The sequence below is a fragment of the Pongo abelii genome, chromosome 1 (assembly GCF_028885655.2).
Source record: "Pongo abelii isolate AG06213 chromosome 1, NHGRI_mPonAbe1-v2.0_pri, whole genome shotgun sequence".
Classification (NCBI taxonomy): Eukaryota; Metazoa; Chordata; class Mammalia; order Primates; family Hominidae; genus Pongo; species Pongo abelii.
The window spans coordinates 212,829,132-212,855,391 of record NC_071985.2 but is presented as its reverse complement, the minus strand read 5'-3'; the positions used below and the strand labels follow the sequence as shown (position 1 = coordinate 212,855,391).

The window sequence follows — 26,260 nt, the reverse complement described above, 5'->3', positions numbered from 1 at the left end:
GGTGACAGAGCGAGACTCCGTCTCAAAAAAAAAAAAAAAAAAAATTAATTGATGACTGTAAATATGAGGGTTTATTTCTGGATGCTCATTTGTATTCCATTGATCTGTGTGTCTGTCCTCATGCCAGTACCACACAGTCTTGATTACTGTAGCAAAGCTTTGCAACCAGGAAGTGTGATTCCCCTAACTTTGTTCTTTTCAAGATTGTTTTGGCTATTTTGAGTCCCTTGAATTTCATTGTGAACTTTAGGATCCGCTTATCAATTTCTGCAAAGAAACCAGCGGGAACTCTGATAGGGATTGCCTTGAATCTGTAGATCAATTTGAGGAGTACTGACCTCTCACCAATACGAGTCTGCCAATTCATATGAACATGAGATGTCTTTCCATTTATTTTGGTCGTCTTAATTACTTTCACATTTTTTCATTGTTTTTGGAATATAAGTTTTGTACTTTGTATAGCTGGGCGTGGTGGTGCACATCTGTAATCCCAGCTACTCAGGAGGCTGAGGCACGACAATCACTTGAACCTAGGAGGTGGAGGTTGCAGTGAGCAGAAATCGTGCCACTGCACTCCAGCCTGAGACTCTATCAAAAAAACGAAAAAGAAAAAAAGAAAACATAATATCGAATCAGCTCCTCACACATGTACCAGGATAAACTCCAACTAGATTAGAGATTTACTTTTTTTCTCTACCCCTGTGACAGATTAAGGATCAGAGATTTAAATGTAAAAAAGATGAAACCACAGAAGTTCTAGAAAAAAACATGAGGGAATTTTCCCAACTATGATTGAAAATCAATATGCAATAATTTTTTAATAGTTGGTCAATTTGACAAAATCTAAAAATTGAAAATTTTCATATGGCAATAATACCATAAAGCACAGTAAAAGACAAACTGGAAAAAAATTTACAATTTATATCACAGACCAAGAGTTAATATTCCTAATGTATAAAGAGTTTCTACATGTAGAAAAGAAAAAGAACCACCCTAATAGAGAAATGAGCAAAAGAGATAAAAATAGTTCAGAGAAAAGCTGCAAATAGCCACAAAACATATGAAAAAGTATTTAACACTGCTCATAATAAGAAAAATGCAAATTAAAACTACACTGATGCTGGGCACAGTGGCTCATGCCTGTAATCCCAGCACCTTAGGAGGCCAAGGTGGGTGGATCACTTGAGGTCAGGAGTTCAAGACCAGCCTGGCCAACACCGTGAAACCTTATCTCTACTAAATACAAAAAATTAGCCAGGCATGGTAGCATATGCCTGTAATCCCAGCTACTTGGGAGGCTGAGGCAGGAGAATCACTTGAACCTGGGGGGCGAAGGTTGCAGTGAGTCGAGATTGCACCATTGCACTCCAGCCTGGGCAAAAGAACGAAACTCCATTGCAGAAAAATAAAATAAAATAAACAACAACAACAAAAAACTATACTGAGATATTATTTCTCACCAAACAAAGTGGTAAAAATCCAGGTTTTGGGGGCCGGATGCAGTGGCTCATGCCTGTAATCCCAGCACTTTGGGAAGCCAAGGCAGGAGGATCACTTGAGCCCAGGAGTTTGGGACCAGCCCGCGCAACATGGCGAAACCCCGTCTCTACAAAAAATACAAAAATTAGCCAGGCATGATGGTGCATGCCTGTAGTCCCAACTATTCGGGAGGCTGAGGTAGGAGGATCACCTGAGCCCAGGAGGTTGAAGTTGCAGTGAGCTGTGATCGTGCCACTGCACTCTAGCACAAGCAACAGGGTGAGACCTCGTCTCAATAAAGAAAAGGAAAATCCAGGTTTTTGTAAATATACTCTGCTGGTGAGAAACACATGGATACATGCTAGTGGAAATACCAAACAATACAATCCTTATGGAGGAGAAGTTGGCATATCTAGTGACATTGAGCAAAATCACACTTGCATTACCCTTTGTCCTATCATCCCTAGTTGGAGGAATAGATTCCAAAGAAACCTACCAAGAATACAGAAGTCATATGCACAGGCTGTTTACTACAGCAGCCTTTATTATTACAAGATATTGGAAACACCCCAAGTGTTTATCAAGAGAGGAATGACTCAATAAGCAATGATCCAGCCTCACAATGGAGAGCTATGTAGTTGTGAAAGAATGAGGAGGCCAGGTGTAGTGGCTCACGTCTGTAATCCCAGCACTTTGGGAGGCTGAGGTGGGTGGATCACCTGAGATCAGGACTTCAAGACCAGCCTGGCCACCACAGTGAAACTCATCATACAAAAATTAGTCAGGCATGGGTGGTGCACGCCTGTAGTCCCAGCTACTCAGGAGGCTGAGGTGGGAGAATCTCTTGAACCTGGGAGGTGGAGATTGCAGTGAGCTGAGCTCGGGCCACTGCACTCCAGCCTGGGCAACAGAGCGAGACTCTGTCTCAAAAACAAAAAAGAATGAGGAGTATCTCTCCATACTGCTGTGACCTTCAGGATACTATACGTTGTTATGTGAGAAAAGCTAGGTAGAAGAAAGCGTGCACTAGAGCTACTTTTATCTAAGAAAGAGATGGCACGTGTGTTCCTGTGTGTGTGTGTGTATTGGTCCATTTTCACAATGCTCATAAAGACATACCCGACACTGGGTAATTTATAAAGAAAAAGAAGTTTAATGGACTCACAGTTCCACATGGCTGGGGCGGCCTCACAATCATGGTGGAAGGTGAAAGGCACGTCTTACATGGTGGCAGGCAAAAGGAAAATCAGAACCAAGAGAAAGGAGTTTCCCCTTATAAAACCATCAGATCTCATGAGACTTATTCACTACCACAAGAACAGTATGGGGGAAACCGACCCCATGACTGAATTATCTCCCACTGGGTGCCTCCCACAACACATGAGAATTATGGGAGCTATAATTCAAGATAAGATTTGGGTGGGGACACAGCCAAACCATATCAGTGTGTATACACACATACGTACGTATTTCCTTATACAAAAAAAATAAAATAATAAAATAAAATAAACAGCATTCTAGGTACCTGAGGATGAAAACATCCATCTAAGCCTGAATCTCGCCAACAAGATCTCCAAAAAAAGATACAGAAGAACCAGGAGAGAAAAATAAAACCACCCTTAACCAGCCTACAGCATGACCTGAAGACAGAACGCTGGAAGCTTTGAATTACATGGAAGTACAGAGATAAACCCCCAAGTCCAGCAGACAGCCCCGGACCCACCCCATGGGGAGGTAAGCAGAGAGCATCCAGGACAGCATGGGGTGAGGAGGAATGAGGTGATGGAAGGCAGGGTGCAGTCCCTCCACAAGGCACAAGAAAATCCTAAAAACGGATCTGAAACCTGAAAATGAGAAACTGATGGAAGAGAGCAGTACGTGTGCAGGACCAGAGGAGTTAAGTCTCCGGAAGGTGCTGCATTTAGAAGTGGGAAGCGCCCTTGAGGTGGAAACAAAGTCCTGCAGAAACAAGAGAAAACCACAAAAGACAACCAACCACCAAAAAAACAAGCTTTCACCCCCAAGATTTTTGCCCCCCCCCTTTTTGTGCCTGTGAATATGGTATCTTCCTTGGCAAAAAAAAAAAAAGGACTTTGCAGCCAGGTGCGGTGGCTGATGCCTGTAATCCTGGCACTTTGGGAGGCTGAGGCGGGCAGATCATTTGAACTCAGGAGTTCGAGACCAGCCTGGGCAACATGGCAAAACCCCTTCTTTACAAAACAATTAGCCAGGTGCAGTGGCATGCGCCTGCAGTCCCAGCTACCTGGTAGGCTGAGGCAAGAGAATCGTTTGAGCCTGGGACAGCCAGGGTAACATAGCAAGACCCCCAGGAGTTTGAGACCAGCCTGGGTAACATAGCAAGACCCCTCCTCTACAAAAAATAAAATAAAAAAAAATTAGCCAGGCGTGGTGGTGCGTACCTGTAGTCCCAGCTACTCAGGAGGCTGAGGCAGGAGGATTTCTTGAGCCCAGGAGGTCAAGGCTGCAGTGAGCTATGATTGTGCCACTGCACTCCAGCCTGGGCGACAGAGTGAGACTCTATCTCAAAATAAAATGAAAAATAAAAATAAAAGCAACAGAGAAGGCAGAGAGGCAGGCAGGAGAGATGTGGTAGAAGAGATGCTTCTGAAAGATGAGGCAGGAGTGGAGTCAGAGAGATTCCACGCGTGAAAGGGACTGCTCCCCACTCTGGCTGTCTTTGCAGGGATCCAGGAGCCCAGGAATGCAGGCGGTGTCTAGAAGCCAAGAGTGACCCACAGCCGATGGTCAGCAAAAAGATAAGGACTTCAGTCCCGCAACCAACCTCATCGGACTAAATTGTGCCAACACCTGAAATGAGTGTGGAAAAGAATTCTTCCCCTAGAACCTCCTGAAGGAAGTCCAGCCCTGCTAACACCTTGATTTCAGCCTTGTGGAATTCTAAGCAGAGAAGCCAGCCCCACTGTACCCGGACTCTGACCTACAGAACTGTGAGATGATATGTTTGTGTATATTAAGTAAGTAAATTTATAGTAATTTGTTAACACAGCAATAGGAAACAAATCAGAGATCGATTGATTGATTGATTGATTTGAGACAGGGTCTCATGCTGCTGTCCAGGCTGGAGTGCGATGTCACGATCTCCGCTCACTGCAAACTCCACCTCCCAGACTCAAGCGATTCGCCCACCTCAGCCTCCCAAAGTGCTGAGATTACAGGCATGAGCCACTGTGCTCGGCCTAGAGTTCTATTTAAAACTACACTTCACTATACAAAGAGAAGAGTGTGCTATTGAATGAAGAAAACTAAGATACCACCCCAAACTTCATCTCTGCCTTCAGCAGTTATTGATAGTCCAGAAAAACAAGACTGTTTACAAAGTAAACAGAAAAGAACAGATGTGTCTAACCAAAGCTACTAGAAGAAACAGAAAATAAAAATCAAAACATTTCAGTGAAGAAAATTCTCCCCGAAAGCACAAGCTCACAGAACCAAGCCAGCAGATTAAAAATGTAACACAGGGCAAGGTGCAGTGGCTCACACCTGTAATCCCAGCAGTTTGGGAGGCCGAGGCGGGAGGACCGTTTGAGCCCAAGGGTTCAAGGTTATAGTGAGCTATGATCGTGCCACTGCACTTCAGCCTGGGTGACAGAGTGAGACTCTTAAAAATAAGAAATAAAAAATAACCCCAATTAGAATACATTTGAATAAAATGTTCTTAAACAGGCATGCACAGGTATGAACATTTCTAATCCAAAATTGAAAACTTAGAAAGGGACAAAAAAATCAAGAAGATATGAAATAGGACATCAATGAAAAGAAAGGAAAAAATATTAGAAATGTAGACTTAATTCAAGATATCTATGGGAGAATGAATTCAACTGGAAATATAACAAGGAACATTAAGAAAAGATATAAAATAGCCAAGAAAGGCCAGGCACGGTGGCTCACACCTGTAATCCCAGCACTTTGGGAGGCTGAGGTGGGCGGATCACGAGGTCAGGAGATCGAGACCATCCTGGCTAACACGGTGAAACCCCGTCTCTACTAAAAAAATACAAAAAAATTAGCTGGGCGTGGTGGCGGGCGCCTGTAGTCCCAGCTACTCGGGAGGCTGAGGCAGGAGAATGGCGTGAACCCAGGAGGCGGAGCTTGCAGTGAACTGAGATCGCGCCACTGCACTCCAGCCTGGGTGACAGAGCAAGACTCCGTCTCAAAAAAAAAAAAAAAAAAAGCCAGGAAAATAAAAAACTAAAGAGGTTAAAGAGGTAAAAAGGTTTTGTTTTGTTTTGTTTTTGAGACAGTCTCGCACTGTCACCCAGGCTGGAGTGCAGTGGCGCGATGTCAGCTCACTGCAACCTCCACCTCCCAGGCTCAAGGGATTCTCCTGCCTCAGCCTCCTGAGTAGCTGGGATTACAGCATGTGCCACCACGCCAGACTAATTTTTGTATTTTTTTTAGTAGAGACAGCATTTCACCATCTTGGCCAAGCTGGTCTTGAACTCCTGACCTCCGGTGATCCTCCCGTCTCAGCCTCCCAAAGTGCTGGGATTACAGGCGAGAGCCACCGCATCCAGCCAAAAGAGGCAAAAAGTTTTATGCTTGGCAAGATCCTTAGGCTGCCAGGATGGTGGTGGGGGCAGGGGGGTGGGGAGGACCCTGCAGATGGCCAAGGAGCCATCATGAGGATCAGGAGACCCAGACAGCACAGAGAAAGCTCTAAAGGCCGTGCATGTGACCCTCACCGCGGGCAGACTCGCACTGTCCCTGACTCCGGCCTCACTCCCTTTCTCCAGCCGCATCTGCCCACTTTCCGCTCCTAGAACATGCTGACCTCACTCCTGCTTCAGGCTCCATTCCAATGCTCCTCCTCACGCCGGCCAGGGCTGGTTCTCTCTCTCAGTTCCCCCAGAAGTCTCTACCTCCAGGAGAACATCCCTGTCCCCCACCTGTGGTAGCCCAGGTCCTTCTGAGGTTCCCAGTCTGGGTGCTCGTTTCATGGGCATGCTTTGTGGAAAGCACTTTGTAGAAATGAATCAAGTTGTGTGTTTGTAATTTGTGCACTTAACCGTCAACAAAAATGAAAACATAAAAATGGAGTTGTCTCGCCCTGGTATTCTCTTCACAGTACTGACCACTCCTTGATATTCTCTTGCTTATTTCTCTGCTGTATTGTTTCTTTTTGTTTTGTTTTGTTTGTTTGGTTTTTTTTTTTTTTTTTTTGAGACCGAGTCTCACTCTGTCACACAGGCTGGGGTGCAGTGGCGCGATCTCGGCTCACTGCAAGCTCCGCCTCCTGGGTTCACGCCATTCTCCTGCCTCAGCCTCCCAAGTAGCTGGGACTACAGGCACCCGCCACCACGCCTGGCTAATTTTTTGTATTTTTAGTAGAGACAGGGTTTCACCGTGTTAGCCAAGATGGTCTCAATCTCCTGGCCTCGTGATCCGCCCACCTCGGCCTCCCAAAGTGCTGGGATTACAGGCGTGAGCCACAGCGCCCGGCCTCTGCTGTGTTATTTCTTACACACACACGCACACACACAACACATACCTGCATGCATGCACACACATACAACATACCCGCATGCATGCACACACACACAACATACCCATATGCATGCACACACACACACAACACACACACTGGGAGGCAAGCTCCACAGCGACAGGGACACGTCTATCACTGTGACTGCTCTGCCTGCCAGCATTAGAACAGGGTGTGTCACACTGCAGGCACTTAATAAGTGCTTTCCAGCCTGGGCAATATGGTGAGACCCTGCCTGTCCAAAAAATTTAATAAAGTAGCCAGGTGTGGTGGTGCACATCTGTAGTCTCAGCTACTCGGGAGACTGAGACAGGAAGATGGCTTGATTCTGGGAGATGAGCTGATTGTACCACTGCACTGCAGCCTGGGCAACACAGAGAGACCCTGTCTCTAAAAATAAATAATAAATGCATGCATGCCTGCTGTGTAAAAAGTAGAGGGCTGCCTGGCTTCCCACAAGGTGTAGGGATGCCTGGATCAGGGGGTCTCACCCATCTCTGGGTAGCCGGGCATGGGGGGGCTGCATCTGGTCCTCACCTTCCTCTGCATCTTCTCCAGCAGCTTGCTCTTGGCCCGCACTTCCTCCTGGATGGAGTCGTAGACATTGAGCAGCACCCAGTCCCCACTGTCCTCATCCGAGTTCTGCAGGGCAGCCACCAGCTGCTTCCTGCGCTCGTCTGCGTAGCGCTTGCGCCGCTTGTGCTTCTCCTTCAGGTCCTTGTTCTTGGCCTGCTCTCCACCCACAACCTGCTGCTCCAACAGCTGCAGACTGCCGGCACGGAGGAGAAAGCAAACAAGACAATATCTGCCCATCACCAAGCACGTGCCATCCAGCAGGCTCCAGGCTATGCGTGGGCTCCCCAGATCCTTCCAACAACCCCGCTTCACAGGGAGGAAGACCGAGGCTCGGCGACAGGACGCTGCTTGCTCAGGGTCACAACCAGGATTCCTGCCCAACTCGTGCCTGTGCACTCGACCACAGTGGCGGGTCAGGGCGGGAATCTTCCCGTGGGCTCAGCTAACCCACCCCCGACCCGCGGACTTCCCACGCTGGTGCTCCCTGCAGCTGAGCAGGCTCGTTCTGTGTCTGAGGCCACTGGATGATGAGAAGAACCCTGCGTTGTGAAAAATGTTCAATACACTCAGCGCACAATATTTAATCAGGCAGGGACACGCACAATACATTGTTAAGACTATTTATGTCCAAAATGCTCAAAAACGGTTAGAGTTTTGAGGTACAAATTTGCACCTTTAGAGGTACAAATTTTAGACTGGGTGCAGTGGCTCACGCCTATAATCCCAACACTTGGGGAGGCTGAGGCAGGTAGAACGCTTGAGCCCAGGAGTTTGAGACCAGCCTGGGCAACATGGAGAGATTCCATCTCTACAAAAAAATTAAAATGAAATAAATAAATAAATAAAAATACACCAATGCCAAAAAAAGATACAAATTTTAAATAACTATAGAGAAAGGCTTATGGGAATTCCCACCTCCCACTGTCTAATGAAGCAACACAAAAATGTTTCAAACCCCACCTCTTTCCAAAGGGAGTGAGTAGCTGGTACCAAAGGCTTGATAAGGATTCACAAAAGGAGAGGATCATGCTCAGGAAAAAAATGGAACTTTGCAACCCAAGCAGCCAGGCTCTGACCACTTCAGGCTCCATGGCAGCTGGCACAAAAGGAAGCCACGTCCATGTCACTGCTCTGTTTAAAAGCCTGCTGTGGGGCTGGGCACGGTGGCTCACGCCTGTAATCCCAGCACTTTGGGAGGCCTAAGCAGCCGAATCACTTGAGGTCAAGAGTTTGAGACTAGCTTGGCCAACATGGTTAAACTGCATCTCTACTAAAAATATAAAAATTAGCCGGGCATGGTGGTGCACACCTGTAATCCCAGCTACTTGGGAGGCCGAGGCACGAGAATTGCTTGAACCCAGGAGGCAGAGGTTGCAGTGAGCCAAGATCGCACCACTGCACTCCAGTCAGCCTGGGCAACAGAGCAAGGCTCCGTCTCAAAAAAAAAAAAAAAAAAGAAAAAGAAAAAAAATCCTACTGTGGGTCTCCATCAGGATGGAGCCCAAGCACCCAAGGAGGGCACACAGGGTCTTCCCTCCATCTCCCCTGCACCCCCCTCCCCGGTTCACTCCAGCTTTCACTCACAGCTTGCATGTCTCCAAATGCCCGGGCTGGGTCCCACCTCCACACCTTTGCAGGTGCTGTGCCCTTTCTCTAGGATGCCACCCCTGCAGCAAACCTTATTCGGGTGTCTCCACTTCTGTGAAGGCCCCCCAGCCTTCCCTCCACACCACACTGTGAAAACAGCCAGGACACGTGCCAAGTGTTTACTGCATGCCTGGTATGGGGCTGCCATGCTGCAGGCAATGCCTCATTTTGACCCTCACCACAAGCTTCTCACACTGGGACTACTGATACCGCCCATTCTGAAGATGGGCAGCGAAGGCACAGAGAGGTTTCAAGTTGGCCCGAGGTGGCAGAGCTAGTAGAGGAGGCAGGCTGGGAACTGCTAGAGAACAGGACCCTCTTGGCCCTGCCTGTCCTCTGCCCTGGCCTGTGGGCCCTTGGGGCTGAGGCAGCAGCTTGCTCATCCTTGCATCCTGGGCCCAGCACTCAGGGGTCGCTCAGTTAGTGTCTGAACTGTGGCCTCTGGGACTGAGTCTCCCCCTGTTGAACCCCTGGATGACTGTGACATGGAGGTCGGGCTGACATCATCATTAACAGAAGTGAGAACTGAGGCTCAGAAAAGTTAAGTAACCTAACAAAGCCACACAGCAAGTGAGGAAAGCCCAGCTCCCCAGGCGGTCCCAGAGAGTGCCTGGGGATGGCTTGTCCTGTGGGTGAGTGGGTCTCACAACCGGGAGGGCACTGGAGGCCAGGGGACTGGGGGCTTGGCTCGGACGGGAGAAAAGCCTGCGACACTCTGCCCTGGGATTCCTGAAACCTGAAGGCCAGCAGGCCTGACAAGGGATGCTGGTGGCAGCCTGTGCAGCTTCCAGAACAGAGCCCTGCCCGCCCAGTCCCCACTGTGCCTGGAGAGGGGATCAGGGCCGCCCTGCCACGTTAGAAGGGAGAGCTGGGAGGAAGCTATGGCACCCCCGCCTCCATCCTGGAACGCAGCCCCTTCCCACCTCACCGTGGGGTCCCGCCAGCCCCATGCTCTGCTGCTTACCGGGCCAGCACCTGCTGCTGGTCCACAACAGGCAGCGGGTCGTCGGTCAGCACCGCCACCTCCATGCCCACGCTCTCCCTCTTCACACCAGCTGTGGCAGGCAGGGGCTGAGGCTGAGCCACCAGGGCCACCGGGGCCTCAGCCTCCAACCACACGCCAGGCTCTGCTGTCGACACCACCTCTAAGGCCACTTCCGAGGCCAGATCTACCTCCTGAGTGTGAAGAGAAACCCAGGTGGAGGTGGGAAGGCTGCCCCAACCCCCACCGACAGCTCCCAGGTGGCTCAGTCCCAGACGGGGCCATTCTGCCTGCTGCAGCCCTGACAGTTCACCTCCGGCTCAGGGACACCAGTGACACAAAAACACACCCTGTTGAGTTCTTACTGCCGCTATTCCCACTGACACCCCCACGCTAGGAGGAAGGCTCCCAGCTTCCTCTCTCACCTCCCACAATCCAGTCTCCACAGACAGCCAGGGCCATCTTAAAATAGAAACCGATCACATCCCGTTCCTGATGAGCCCCTCGTGACTTCCCGTCTCGTTCACAGGAAAGTCCATTTTCCTCCCTGCCAGCCCTGCCTCCACAGCCTCCCGCGCCACCCTGGCCTCCTTTTCCATTGCTGAGAGAGTCAAGGTCTTTCCAGCCATAGGACCTTGGCACTTGCTGTCCCCTCTGCTTGCTGCTTCCCCCCGTCCCTCCTTCACACCTGGGTCCCACCTCAGAGTCACTTCCTAGCCAGGGCTGCCCCAGCCGCTCCATCTACGCCCTGCTGAGAGCCTGCTGCAGGCCCCGTGCCCAGCCCACACTTGAGTCCAGACTGTCTTCTTCCTCTATAAATGTGGGGAGATTTAAAGCCTCCTCTCCTCTCGCTCCCCTGGGGTGTTCAAATTGGGTTCCCCGATGGTGTCTTAGGGGCCACCAGCCCTGACCTGCAGCCCTCGTCCTTTGCACACACTGGGCCTCAATTCCTTTACACAAAGGACGCCAAGGCTAAGGAAGGCTTGAAAGCCACCATCCAGAACAACAGGCCACTTTCACTCCATAAGAAGAAGATGATGGTTCCTCCCACTGCACACTGCCTGGCCACGGGCCATGGGCCACAAGCCCGGGGAAGGCTGGGGTTGTTGTTCTCAGCTCATGGATGAGGAAACTGAAGCTCAGGGAGGGAGGAGACAAGCTGGAGTTTCCCAGGAAGTTGAAGAGAACCCCGTCCCCCACATGGAGGCCCGGGGAGGTACTCACAGGCCTGGGTGGGAAGTCATCAGCCGCCTCAGCTTCGGGCCTGGCATCCCTGGGCTCCAGCAGGTCTGTCGGCGCGGGGGCCTGGGAGGAAAGAGGGGATGGGGGAGGAAGAAGGCTGATTTGGGCCAGAACCATCCTCTACTCCATCACCGCTGGCCTCACTTCAACTCCCCAAGGCCTCCCACCACCCCCCAACCTCCCCTGCCTGTCACTCCCGAGAGAAGGAGCACAAAGGAGGGAAGAGATGAGGGAGAGAACAGGGAAGAGAGGAAACGGGAAGACAGGAGTGTGGTGGGCACCTGCTGTGTACCAGGAGCATTGCCTCATCCGCTCCTCTGAAGCATCCTCATCTTACAGATGAGGAAACCGAGCCCAGAAAGGTCACACAACCAAGGAAGTGGTAGACCTGGGGTCTCTCTCTCTAAATACACACGCACACAGACACACACACACAAACACACACACACAAAATACACACATACAAGAAAGGAAAGGAAAGCAGAGAACAAAGAGAGAAGAAAATAGGACTTTTTTCTTTCTTTGAGATGGAGTCTCGCTCTGTCGCCCAGGCTGGAGTACAGTGGTGCAATCTTGGCTCACTGCAACCTCCGTCTCCCGGGTTCAAGTGATCCTCCTGCCTCAGCCTCCTGAGTAGCTGGGATTACAGGTGCACGCCACCACATCTGGCTAATTTTTATATTTTTGGTAGAAATGGGGTTTCACTTCACCATGTTGGCCAGGCCGGTCTTGAACTCCTGGCCTCAGGTGATCCACCCACCTCGGTCTTCCAAAGTTTTGGGATTACAGGCGTGAGCCAATGTGCCTGGCCAAGAGGAACATTGTTTTAAAAACAAGAGGGTTGTTGAAAAGGGAGAAGACGTTGGTCAGGGGGCCAGATGGAGGAAGAGCAGTGTCCCAGAAACCTCGTGGTCACTGAAAGGTGGCTGTATTCCCACAGACCTCCCACCGAGCTCATTACAGAGCTCACGAGCCGGTGAGCGTTGCCCAAGGCTCCTTCAGGCCTGGACACTCACTGTAACCATGGCAACTGGGCAAACGCCCTGTACAGCTGTCCCTCCGTCTGCAGAACAGGAGCCCACCTGGCATAACCTTGCATCGCGACCCCAACTTTCTTATTGAATTACAGAGCATGAGACAGAGCTTTTCCTTCCCCAACCCCTGGACAGCAGGTGCCCCTGAACCAGCCACCACTGCCAGAGCCACAGCAGATACAGTGGAGCCACGGCCTGAGCATCAGAGGCCGTGCGTGTGAACAGTGTGTGGACAGTGAGCTCCGGGCCCTGGGCAAGCTCTGCTTGCTCAGTGTTCACATGGCACCATGCGTGACATCAGCTACCTGCACGGGGACCTTGGGGACGTCTGCCTGGGGTGCGTCTGTCCTGGCCACGGTGGAGGAGAGTCTGGCCAGCTTGGCTTCCACCTCGGAAAAAGGGTCCCGCAGGCCTAGTAACCCCTGCAAGGGCACCTCCTGCGGCTCCTCTTCCGGGAGGTAGTTCTGTTCCCCCAGCAGGTGCCCAGCGGCCTCCTGCCCGAGGCACTCATCCAGGAAGTATCTGCTCCTGGACTCCTCAGTGGGCATGGAGACCTCCACGTTGGAGGGCTCCTCAGGCCCAGGGAAAGCCTCGGACACAGAGGTTTCTTCGAGCGAGGATGACTCACTGGAGCCCAGAGAAATCTCAGACTTGGAGGGCTCCACCTTGGGCAGCTCCGCAAACCTGGAGGAAACCTCAGTCTTGGAGACATCGTCACCGGGCAGAGTGTCGGTCGTGGAGAAGACCTCGGGTTTCACCACCGTCTCATACTGAAAAGCAGGCGGGTACTCAGAGCTGCTGGCAAACTCAGCCCTGGACATGACCTCAGCCTTGTAGAGGACTCCCGCCTGCAGGACAGCCTCTGCAAAATGGAGAACTTCCTTCAGGTTTTTAAAGGGTCAGAATGAGAGACCCTTCCCTAGAAGGTGGCTCCAAGCCCAGTGCTTTTTGTTTTTTGTTTTTTTTTTTGAGACAGAGTCTCGCTCTGTCGCCCAGGCTGGAGTGCAGTGGTGAGATCTCAGCTCACTGAAAGCTCTGCCTCCCAGGTTCATGCCATTCTCCTGCCTCGCTCCCGAGTAGCTGGGAGTACAGGCGCCTGCCACCATGACTGGCTAGTTTTTTTTTGTATTTTTAGTAGAGACAGGGTTTCACCATGTTAGCCAGGATGGTCTCGATCTCCTGACCTCGTGATCCACCCACATCGGCCTCCCAAAGTGCTGGGATTACAGGCGTGAGCCACCGCGCCTGGCCCAAGCCCACTGTTTCTAAAAGACCAGCTTGAGTCAGAGCCTCCCAGACCCTCCAGAGGCTGGCTACAGTCTGCCTGCCTTCCCATCTCTGCTCTTATCAGAACCCAAACCCTACCACCTTCCATCTCTTCCAGGAGGCCTTCCCTGACCAACGCTGGGATTCCCCCACGTTCTGACCTCCACAGCCACTAAGGGCTGGGCTCTTACGTCACACCCTGCCTTGGGACCACTCTTCACACACTGGCAGGCTTCCTGGGGCCTTGTTGCCTTCCAAGGCTGAGAACTCAGCAGATTCCATGCCCGGGTGCCCTCGGAGCCCTCACTGGAGTGCCCAGCCCAGGGCTCTCGTCCACTGGATATGCTAGATCCACGGGAGCTAAATGAATGTTGTGGATGAATGTCAGAGCTCCAGAAGCCAGACGAAGATCTGCTGGAGGCCTCATATTCGGTCTGGACTGAAGGGAACACTCCAAAGGGCATAAAATGCTAGAATCTGCTCCCTCCTCTTCCCCTGGGTCTCCTCCAGGAGCGCATCTCCCTTGCAGCAGAGACAGGGCTGCATTCACATGGGCCCCCTAGTGCTCTGGTTCAGGGGGCTCCCGGCGCCTCTCATACCTCCCACCCATTTCTTTATCGCGTGTCCCAGACCCCTGTAAGAGGGTCTTGATTTTTCCCTTTGCTGAAATATGGCATCCGCTCCCTAGCTAAATGGCCTGGATCTCTCTCAGCCTTGGTTTCCACATGGTTATGGGAGGATTCAGGGAGTCCTACCTTGCTGGATTGGGGAGACAGAGGCTCAGTGAGAAGGTGCAGGTAAAGCACCCACACAGTATGCGGCACGTGGTAATGTGCCAACAAGCGGTACCGACGGCGCGATCAGTATCATCATCACTTCAGGCCTGGGTTCTACACTACTCATGAGTGCTAGGAAGTCTGGACCTCCAGGCAGCATGTGTATTTGACTGACACTGGTAGGGCAGAACATCCTAGGGTGGCAAAAAGAAGACAAAAACTAAAGGCCGAGTGCAGTGGCTCACGCCTGTAAGCCCAGCACTTTGGGAGGCCAAGGCGGGTGGATCGCTTGAGCCTAGGAGTTTGAGACCAGCCTGGCCAACATGACGAAATCCTGTCTCTACTGAAAACACAAAAATTAGCCAGGTGTGGTAGTGTGCACCTGTAATCCCAGCTACTCAGGAGGCTGAGGCATGAGAATTGCTTAAATCCGGGATGTGGAGGTTGCAGTGAGCCAAGATCATGCCACTGCACTCCAGCCTGGGCGACAGAGCAAGACTCCATCTCAAAACAAAGAAATTAAAAAAAAAAAAAAAAAAGAAGACAAAAACTTCCAGATAGGTAAAAAGTTGTGGCTAAGGATTAAATCCTTATTATGGAATGTGTTTGCTTTGGTAACAGAGAGGCTCAAAAGTAAAAGGAGACTATGGAAAACACAGAAATTCAGGGTAGGGGCTCACCTCTAAAGAAAAGGTGGTACTTGACAGCTCACAGTCAGCCTTGAGCTGGGGCCCAGTCCATGGCTAAGCCATCCCAGTGCAGTGCTGTGGGTGAGAACACTGGCTCTGGGGCCAGACTGCCTGGGTTCAAATCCTGGCTCTCCTTTACTAGCTGTGTGACCATGGGCAAGTTACTTACCCTCTCTGTGCCTCAGTTTCCTCATCTATATAGTGAGCATAATTGTGGTACCTACCTTACTGGACCATTGTGAGGATAAAACAGACCTAAGCCTGGGGTGTAGAAAATGCTCTGTGATGCAGTTACTGCAGTGAGGCAGAAAGGGGGCCACCTTCCCTGGAGACAGCCTGCGGGGGCAAGGGGTGCCCACCTGTCTCCTTCCGCAGGTTCTCCTCCAGTGTGGACAGCCTGACGTCATATGAGTTGCGCATGGTAGTGATGTCTTCCTCCAGCCTGGCCCGAGACTCCTGCTCTGCCTTATAGTCGGCTTTCAGCTGGGCCAGGCGCTCTTCATACTCCTGAGGGGGTTGGGGGGGACCAGAGGGCAGGCAGCATTTTATCATCATTTTGAAACCCAGCTTTCGGTATTCCTTTTTTGTTATTCAAACAATACAGAACATATAAGTAAGCCAAGAGAATCCAATGGTACAACACTGCGATAATTACTTGCTGGTGAAGACCTTTCCAAACTGTTCTCAATGCTTTTTTGTTTTGTTTTGTTTTGTTTTTGAGACAGGGTCTCACTCTGTCCCCCAGGCTGGAGTGCAATGGCATAATCATGGCTCATTCCAGCCTCCCAGGCTCAAGTGATCCTCCTGCCTCAGCCTCCCAAATAGCTGGTACTATGGGCATGCCACCATCAACAAATTTTTTTTTTTTTTTTTTTTGAGACGGAGTCTCGCTCTGTCGCCCAGGCTGGAGTGCAGTGGCGCAATCGCTGCTCACTGCAAGCTCTGCCTCCTGGGTTCACACCGTTCTCCTGCCTCAGCCTCCCGAGTAGCTGGGACTACAGGAGCCCGCCACCACGCCCAGCTAATTTTTTTGTATTTTTAGTAGAGACAGGGTTTCACTGTGTTAGCCAGGATGGTCTTGATCTCCTGACCTCGTGATCCGCCCGCCTCAGCCTCCCAAAGTGCTGGGATTACAGGCATGAGACACCACGCCCGGCCACCATCGGCTAATTTTTTTTAAAACATTTTGTAGGCTGGTCGTGGTGGCTCATGCCTGTAACCCCAGCACTTTGGGAAGCTGAGGCATGGCTTGAGGCCAGGAGTTCAAGACCAGCCTGGCCAACATGGCGAAACCCCACCTCTACTAAAAATGCAAAAATTAGCCAAGCGTGGTGGCGTGCCTGTAATCTCAGTTACTGGGGAGGCTGAGGCATGAGACCACTGAACCTGGGAAGTGGAGGTTGCAGTGAGCCGAGATCACACCACTGTACTGCAGCCTGGGTGACAGAGTGAGACTCCGTCTCAAAAATAAAAATAAAACAGAAATAAATAAAAAATTTACAGAGTAGGGGTCTCACTATGTTGCCCAGCTTGGTCTCAAACTCCTGGCCTCAAGTGATCCTCCCACCCCAGCCTCCCAAAGTGTTGGGATTACAGGCATAAGCCACCACACCCAGCCTCTCAGTGCTTCTCTTTTTTTTTGAGATGGAGTTTCACTCTTGTTGCCCAGGTTGGAGTGTAATGGCATGATCTCGGCTCACTGCAACCTCCAACTCCCATGTTCAAGCGATTCTCCTGCCTCAGCCTCCCAGGTAGCTGGGATTACAGGTGTCCACCACCACGTCTGGCTAATTTTTTTAAAAAATTTTAGTAGAGACGGAGTTTCACCATGTTGGCTAGGCTGGTCTCGAACTCCTGACCTCAGGTGATCTGCCAGCCTCAGCCTCCCAAAGTGCTGGGATTACAGGCATGAGCCACCATGCCCAGCCTTCTCAGTGCATTTTTTAACAGACTAATAATATATGCATTTGTTTGCAATCTATTTTATCCATACAGCAATATATCATGAACACCTTTCCATGTTGGCAAATACCTTTCTGCCCAATGGTCCTCAACCCATCAATGACAAAATATGTTTTTATTCACTCACTTCTCTCCATCTTTGCTATCACTACCAGCTCTCGTCCAAACAGCCACCTGGTCCTCACCTCTATTCTCACTCTGGCCCCAACCTCTTTCTGACACAGCCATGGTGCCCATCCAGGTGTCTCCCCTGCTTAGGATCTGCTAATGGTATCCCATGTTCATGGATGAAATCTAAGCTCCTCAACTTGACCTGAGTCCCAAGTGATTTGGCCCTGCCTCCCCCTCAACTGCTATGATGCACATTTGGAGCCCCCTAGACACATCCACTTCCTCCCTGCCCCAAGGCCTTTGCCCTGCTCCCGGGCAAGCACCTTCCCAGGCCTCAGCTTAGTAACCTCCCCCAGAGAAGCCTTCCCTGACCATACTCTCAGAAGCCCTCCCACACTGCTCTCTGTCCCTTCCTCTATTGCTTTTTTTTTTTTTTTTTTTTTTTCCTGAGACAGAGTCTTGCTGTGTCACCTGGGCTGGAGTGCAGTGGCTCAATTGCGGCTCACTGCAACCTCCGCCTCCCAGGTTCAAGTGATTCTCCTGATTCTCCTGCCTCTGCCTCCCAAGTAGCCTATTACATGTGCACACCACCATGCCTGGCTAATTTTTGTATTTTTGGTAAAGATGGGGTTTCACCATGTCGGTCTTGCAAAGTGATGGGATTAGAGGCGTGAGCCACTGTGCCCGACTTCTATTTCTTCTTAACACACTTCCTGAGCTTCTATTATGCTATTTATATTCTGTGTGTGTGTGTGTGCTTGTGAATTTGTTTTTATTGGGGTGTAGGCTTGGAAAATGCCACCTTGGGGGCATGCTTCTCCCCCAGGAAATGTTCATTCTGATCTTCCTGGGATGGTTTGTGGGACTCTTTCTTTTGAGATGAAGTCTCACTCTGTCACCCAAGCTGTAGTGCAGTGGTGTGATCTCAGCTCACTGCAACCTCCACCTCCCAGGTTGCAGCAATTCTCCTGCCTCAGCCTCCCGAATAGCTGGGACTACAGGCGCGTGCCACCACGCCTGGCTAATTTTTGTATTTTTAGTAGAGACAGGGTTTCACTATGTTGGCCAGGCTGGTCTCACGCTCCTGACCTCGTGATCCACCCTCCTTGGCCTCCCAAAGTGCTGGGATTACAGGCGTGAGCCATCACACCTGGCCTGTTTGTGGGTCTTTTTCTTCTTCTTGGAGCTGATCTTGCTGCCAGTGGCCTCTCCAGGCCCATTGCTGATGGTTTCTCCTTGGAAGAGAATCTCCTCTTTTTCTTGGCAATGCTCCTGTTGCCTCTCCCTCGGGGTCACTAACTGTTTCCTCCTTGGATGATTATGTCATCACCTTTTTTTTTTTTTTTAAACAAGGTCTCACTCTGTCACCCAGGCTGGAGTGCAGTGGCATGATCTCAGCTCACTGTAACCTCCACCTCCCAGGTTCAAGCGATTCTCCTGCCTCAGCCTCCTGAGTAGCTGGGACTACAGGCGCACACCACCACACCCAACTAATTTTTTATATTTTTGGTAAAAACAGGGTTTCACCATCTTGGCCAGGCTGGAAGGACCATCCTGTCTTGTAACCTGAGATCCTGCCAGAGGAAGGATTCAGGAAACACCCGCGGAGCCAGTAAATGGCAGAGCAGAACTTCAGGTTAATGGGCATGCAACATATTCAGGCCTCTGACACACACGGCCCAAGAGAAGGGCAGGGCATTTATGAAGTAAAGATAGTCTGGGACCCTTTTTTATGATAGTCTGGGACCCTTTTTATGAAGTAAAGATAGTCTCCTGGAGCCACTGCTGACAGACATGCCTGCCACTGTAGTAAGCCAGAGAGAGGGGACAAGGACAGGGATGGCGTGGGCAAGCACCATGTCATACTCCCACCTCTCCAGATCCCTTTGGCAAATAGAAACTGGCATGGACAGCACTGATTTAGGCTCCTAGGGAGGGAGAGAAGGGGACGGAGAATAATTCAGATGTAACCGTGCATTCTTTAGTACATTTTTAGATACACTTGAACCTCAAAGCAATGCCCACAGTGTTACTGAGGCCCAGGGAGGTTCCATGACCAGGCAGCTCCTCAGAGCCCTGCAGTCCTCTCCTCCACTGCCCCCTGCTCTCGCTGCCCTCCTCACCAGCTGGCATCCCAGGGCCCATGACTCGAGTCAGCAAACATCCCTGACTCCCTCACCCAGCCCCTCTATTGTTTTCTCCCAGCACAGCCCTGACCCTGGTTAAACCCAACCCTCACCTTAGCAATACATGGATGGAAACACACACATATGCACACACATGCAGGCACACCCATGCACATGCAGGCACACATGTGCACACATGCACCCACAGACACACATGCACCCACAGACACACATGCACCCACAGACACACATGCGCATGCACGCACACACACGCACACACACATGCACACACATGCATGTGCACAGCACCACCAATCTCCATTCTTTTTTTAATTTTTAATTTTTTTTTTTTGAGTCAGAGTCTCACTCTGTTGCCCAGGCTGGAGTGCAGTGGCGCCATCTCGGCTCACTGCAACCTCCGCCTCCCGGGTTCAACCGATTCTCCTGCCTCAGTCGCCCAAGTAGCTGGGATCACAGGCAAGTGCCAGCACACCCGACTAATTTTTGTATTTTTAGTAGAGACGGGGTTTCGCCATGTTGGCTAGGCTTGGTCTTGAACTCCTGACCTCCAGTGATCCGCCCGCCTCGGCCTCCCAAAGTGCTGGGATTACAGGCACGAGCCACCGCGCCCAACCCCATTCTCACTTTTAAACATGGGATCTGAATCTCAGGCAGGCGGGTTTCGACATGGCCGAGCCCACAGCCCCAGTCCTACCCTTTCGCTCTGTCTTCCCAACCCTCCTCTCCCCCAGCATTCCCTGCCTGGTAAGTCACAGAGAACAGGGAGGCACAGGACTCCCTCACCTTCCGACCCACCTGCAGATCTACCCGGAAGCTCCGTCTCCTCTGAACCCAGCCACCCAGCTCCAGGACCTTGTGCTTGCAATCCGCCCCCTCCTTCCTATAACCTCGACCTCTCCCTCTGTGCTGGATAATTCCCGACAGTCTACAAGACATGCTCTCTTACTTCCAACATTTAAAGCATGAAAAACCCTTCCTTGGCCCCACATCCCCCTCCGGCTAGAGTGTCCAGCACCCAGCACGCGCTCACAATATGCCTGTTAAGGACTGAATGGCGGAGCTGACTCCCAGCTCTTGCTTGGTACATGATACACAGCCCGCTAAGGAGAAGACGGCCCTTCACTTCATCCTCTTACATCCCTAAGCAGCAGCAGGAAGGTCGCTATGATGCCTGTTCTGCAGATGAGACAGAGGCTCAGAGAGCTCAAACAACCTGCCCAAAGTCACAGAGCCTATAAGGATGGACTTGCAGAAAGCTGGACGGACCCTAGGAATCTTCTGGTCCAAACCCCTGGTTCAGACTGGGGACCGGAACCCGGCTCCTGGCCCGTGCCCTCCTCCCTACACAGAGGGGTCTCCTCCCTTTCCCTGAATGGTTCTGGAATAGAAAGGGAAACACGGTCCCAGGAGCATAGCAGGTGCTCAATAAATATGAGAGTTGAGAAAAAGAACAAATGGGAGGCAGGAGGGAAGCAGGGATAGCGGGGTGGGGGGAGGGGCACAGACATTTTCAACGCTTCCTCCAAGCATGGCTCACAGAAGAAACCTCAGGGTTTCTTGGAATCCTGGTGGCGGTGGCGTCAGCCAGCACCAATCTGACGCAGTGTCCACTAGGCCGCCCCACGAGAAGGAGGCAGGCGACCCCATCCCCAGGGCAGAAGGCACCCCTATCCGTGGCACTCCAGGGGCCCGCCAGGAACGGCGTCGCTTCTCCCTGGTGACCACCAGGGGGAGGCAGTGCCCTACTTACTGAACAGCCGGGGCCGCCGGCCCCACCGGGCTTCCGGGAAAGGAAGCCTCCGTCCCCGTCCTGCACAGCCCGCCCCACCCCTCCATCTGTGACCAGAGCCCCGCGGGCTGCGACTCCGTGTGTGACTCCCAGCCTCCGAGCCCCGCTGTGTGACTCCATGCCCACTCCGAACAACAGCAGGCTGACTTCTCTGGTTTCTGCGGGCTTGTCTGAGCTCAGCCATCCCCCAGGTCCCCTCCTTGCTAAAGCCTCCCCGGGAGCCTCCCCAGAGCTACAGGAAGGGACCTGACACCCGGGCTGGAAACGGCAGTGGAGGGAGAAAGGCAGTGCCGGCTGCCGAGCTCCAGAGCCTGCAGGGGCGGACGGCGTCCACTGGGGGCACCATCGAGCCTCTCCCCAAACAGCACAGGCCCCGCCCGTCACGTGCAGCACCCGAGGCTCTTGGGTGGATTTCTCCCAGGCCTCCGGCCCACAGGACTGAGACCCCCACAGTCCTTCTCCTGTCTGCCCCAGAGGCTGGGCTCCAGGTACCCACAGCCCAACAGGGGCTTCCGGGGCCTGAGGGCGGACCCCAGTGGGAGGTGGTAGTTGAGTGGCAGGGGTCCGGCAGCAGACACACCCAGGCCCAGCCCCTGGATAGCTCGTCCTGCCTGGCATCAGATTCCACATCAGGAAAAGCCAGGGCTCTAAAGGGACTATCAGGCCCGGCGCAGTGGCTCACGCCTGTAATCCCAACACTTTGGGAGGCTGAGGTGGGAGGATCGCTTGAGCCCAGGAGTTCAAGACCAGCCTAGGCAACATAGAGACCCCATCTCTACAAAAAAATTTAAAAATTAGCCAGGCGTAATGACATGCACCTGTGGTCCCAGCTACTTGGGAAGCTGAGGTGGGAGGAGCACCTGAGCCAGGGAGTTTGAAGGTGCAGTGAGTTGAGATTGCACCACTGCACTCCAGCCTGGGTGACAACAAGACGCTGTCTCAAAAATAAATAAGTAAATAAATAAATGAATAAAGGGACTGCCATATGTCAAACTCCACGGCATGCTCAGGTCTCAGGATGCAGCATTTAGGCGGGAATCTCTGGAAACCAACAGAGTCAGGGATGGAGCCAAAGGCAGGAGTAGGGGGGCCCCCGCCTGGCTGTGAAAGTCCCGCTCTGGGGATCAGCTCCGCCTCTGGGAATCAGGGGCATCATCTGACCCGCTGCTTCCCAGGGATGTTGGGAGGCACTCAGATGAGAAGACCCAGGTGCCCCAGGTGACAGCTTTTTCCAGGAGGCCAACACCACACTCACCTGCTGGTCAAACGGGCTGTCTGACTCTCAGACTTGTCGTCGGCTGCTGGGGGACAGACTCCTCCCCACCCTGACTGCCTCGCCTCTGCACAGGCCATTTCCACAGCCAGGGATGCCTTTTCTGCTTCCATCAATGCACAGGCACCCCTTCCTTCAAAACGGAGGGGAGACCACGCCCCTGGAGGCCATGCAGGCCCTAAGGCGGCATTGACTGCAGTCTGGAGTCAAGAACTCAAGTTCAAATCCTGGCTCAGACTCTTTGCTGTGTGACCTTGGACAAGTCCTGGCATCTCTTTGAGCTTCAACTTTCTCAGAACCAAACCCATGGTGAAGGTACGGTGATATCGCGTTGGACCCCAGCGGCAGCCCTGCCCTTCCCTCTGGGCCCCACCTGCCTGCCCCTTCTCCATGTTCCCACCCGCTTGGGTCTCACCTCCCGGATCAGCTGCTTCTCTGCCTCCATGTCATGCTGGATCACAGGTAGGGGCAACAGCTTCTCCTCCACCTGCACAGGGTCTGGGGGCACCTGCCTGGACAGCAGGGCTGGGGGAGAAACAGAAATTAGCAGCCAGGACGAGGGGCACATAGTGTGCAGGAACTAAGCAGAAATCTATAAAAAGATGACCTCATGGTCATTCAAAAAGACTTTAAAGTATTGAGCTTATTTCAAACACATCTCCATGTAAAAGGCTGTTAGTCATCCAACAAATATTTATGGAGCACCTCGACCGACGTTCTAGACTCTGAGGATGCGGCATTGAACAAAGACAAAACTCCATACCCACGCCGAGTTTTCCACTGGGAAAAAGAGGAGAAAAGTAGATGGACAAGGTGAAATGCCTCGTGGTGGTGTTCGAGGCCCTCTCCACTCCAGCCCTGCCTAAGCACCTCCCATCAAAATAAATAAGCAAAATGGGTAACACGTTACAAGGTGATGTGTACTGAGAAGAAAAAGCAAGTACGGAGGGTGCTTGGGAGTTAGAAGCAGCTAGAAGGGTTGCAATTTATTTACTTATATATTTATCAAGACAGGGTCTTGCTCTGCCACCCAAGCCGGAGTGCAGTGGTGGGATTATAACTCACTGAAGCCTCAAATTCCTGGGCTCAAATGATCCTCCCACCTGAGCCTCCCGAGTAGCTGGGACTACAGGCACACACCACCACACCCAGCTAATCTTCTTTTATTTTTTGTAGAGATGGGGTCTCGCCATGTTGTCCAGGCTGGTCTCAAACTCCTGGGATCAAACAATCTTCTCATCTCGGCCTGCCAAAGTGCTGGGATTACAGGTGTGAGCTGCCTTGCCCGGCCCAAGTTGCCATTTAAATAGTGTGTTAGGCTGGGCACAGTGTCTCATATCTGTAACCCCAGCACTTTGGGAGGCCGAGGCGGGCGGATCACTTGAGGTCAGGAGTTCAAGAAAAGCCCAGCCAACAGCCAACATAGTAAAACCCCGTCTCTACCAAAAAATACAAAAATTAGCCAGGCATGGTGGCGGGAGCCTGTAATCCCAGCTACTCGGGAGGCTGAGGCAGGAGAATTGGTGAACCGGGTGGGTGGAGGTTGCAGTGAGCTGAGATGGTGCCATTGCACTCCAGCCTGGGGGAAAGAGTGAGACTCCGTCTCAAAAATAAATAAATAAATAGCTTATTTATTGAAGGCCTTTTAGTCAAGGCATGAAGGAAGCAGCGAGGAGAGGGCGGGTACAGGAGGAGCTTGCTAGACAGGGGGAGCTTGCTAGACAGGGGGAGCGGTGAGTGCAAGGGCCCTGAGGCGATTGTGAGACTGCACTGTTCCTGGCCCAGCCAGGAGGCCAGTGTGGCTGGAGGGGAGGGAGTGATGGGCAGGACAGGAGGAGAAGTCCAAGAGGGATAATGCCAGATTGTGAGAGCTGTGGAGGGCCTGGTGAGGGCTTTGGCTGTGACTCTGGGTTGAACGAGGCAGGTGTGCACAGGGCAGTCACAGGCCTCGCATTTGAACAGGCTCTCCCTGGCTGCTGCGCAGGGTAGGCACTAGGAGACCCGTTGGGGGGGCGTGCAGAAACTCAGTCTGGAGGGCAGCAGTGAACAGGCTGTAGCCAGTTTTTTTGTTTGTTTGTTTTGTTTTTTGAGACGGGGTCTTTGCTCTGTCGCCTAGGCTAGATGCAATCGTGTGATCTCGGCTCACTGCAACCTCCCTCTCCCAGGTTCAAGTGATTCTCCTGCCTCAGCCTCCCGAGTAGCTGCGACTACAGGTGTGCACCACTATGCCTGGCTAGTATTTTCTATTTTAGTAGAGATGGGGTTTCACTATGTTGGCCAGGCTGGTCTCGAACTCCTGACCTCAAGTGATCTGCCCACCTCAGCCTCCCAAAGTACTAGGATTACAGGCGTGAACCACTGTGCCCGGCCAGGCTGTAGCCAGTTTTGAAGGTGGAGACGGCAGGATCTGCTGACCAACTGGATGTAGATTTGAGAGAACGTGAGAAGCCAGGGCGACCCCAAAGTGCCTGGTTTGAACACCTGAGTTGCCGCCGTCAGCTGTTGGGGGTAGCTGCACGCCTAGCAGATTTGGGGGCCCATCGAGTTGACAGTGGGACATGTTGGGTTTGAAATGCTTATTACACAGCTACAGATTCAAGTCTGGAATTCAGAGGACACGGTATAGTATGTTTTACTTTTTTTCTACATTGCATGATGTTCTGTTATCTTGAGGGACTTGCTGGGCAGGGTTAGACTGCCCTTCAGGGCAAGCTAATTCCTAGAAACTGTAAACCACGAGTCAGTGAGTCCATCTTTGGTATATAAACCAGCTGAGCCCGAGTCCACACCCCAAGCCACCTGCTGTATGTAACTCTCACACCAAGCCAAGATTCCCCCTGCCCTGAACAGACCCAGGGCCAGGCAAAGACAACCAGGAACAGCCCCTCGACCCCAAAGCCCACCAGAATTATTCAAATCAGCTGGTCCCAACCTGCCTCCCAGGCCCTGCTGTGCGTTTCCCACAGGAAGCTCAGTAAAGGCTGTGGCCCGAGCCCCCACTCCCTTCTCCCTCCAGACCGATGCTAGTGCTTCCCCGTGTGTGTGCCTGACCCCGGGTTTCCAGGAGCACTGTGAGTCACGATGAGCTTTCCTTTCAGTGGCACGGATCTCTGTGCTGTCACCCAGTCACCTTTATAAATTAAGACACGAGGACAGGCGAGGTGGCTCACGCCTGTAATCTCAGCACTTTGGGAGGCTGAGGCGGGCGAATCACAAGGTTCTGATCGAGACCATCCTGGCTAACACGGTAAAACCCCATCTCTACTAAAAATACAAAAAACTAGCTGGGCATGGTGGTGCGTGCCTGTAGTCCCAGCTACTTGGGAGGCTGAGGCAGGAGAATCGCTTGAACCCGGGAGGCGGAGGTTGCAGTGAGCCGAGATCACGCCACTGCACTCCAGCCTGGGCGACAGAGCAAGATTCCGTCTCAAAAAAAAAAAGACACAAACACAAATTGCATGGCCAGGCTGCGGGGTGCACTTGGGAAGTCAGGAGTGCAGAGGTGGTGATAACCCAAGCGAAGCCACCTTAGTAGCGAGTGCAGACAGAGGACAGCAGAGGACTGGCCCGGGACAGCCCAGGGTTAGGAGGCCAGGGAGCAGGGAGGACTCGCCCCTGGGAACTGAGGAGAGGCGGGTGGGGAGGCATCCAGGGAGCCAGGGCAGAGGCATCCGGGGAGCCAGGGCAGAGGGCATGTAGGAAGCAAAGGTCTCATGAAGGGAGGGGGTCTGCTGAGCCAACGGGTGCTGAGACGGCAAGGTGA

General features: G+C 52.1%; 1 protein-coding gene across 8 annotated transcripts in view; it reads right to left on the bottom strand.

The window, feature by feature from the left end:
• KIF17 (kinesin family member 17) overlaps nt 1–26,260 on the bottom strand; it is a 53,692-nt gene that overhangs the window by 11,400 nt on the left and 16,032 nt on the right. For 6 of the 8 annotated variants that reach the window (XM_024250862.2, XM_024250865.2, XM_054546886.2 and 3 more), the window contains 6 exons: nt 22,913–23,022; nt 15,575–15,722; nt 12,790–13,346; nt 11,433–11,513; nt 10,191–10,402; nt 7,541–7,772 (listed from right to left, as the gene is read on the bottom strand). In XM_024250862.2, the coding sequence (XP_024106630.1) occupies nt 7,541–7,772; nt 10,191–10,402; nt 11,433–11,513; nt 12,790–13,346; nt 15,575–15,722; nt 22,913–23,022 (1,340 nt within the window). The remainder of the gene's footprint in view (nt 1–7,540; nt 7,773–10,190; nt 10,403–11,432; nt 11,514–12,789; nt 13,347–15,574; nt 15,723–22,912; nt 23,023–26,260) is intronic. The other 2 variants (XM_054546889.2, XM_054546890.2) reach the window with 1 other exon arrangement.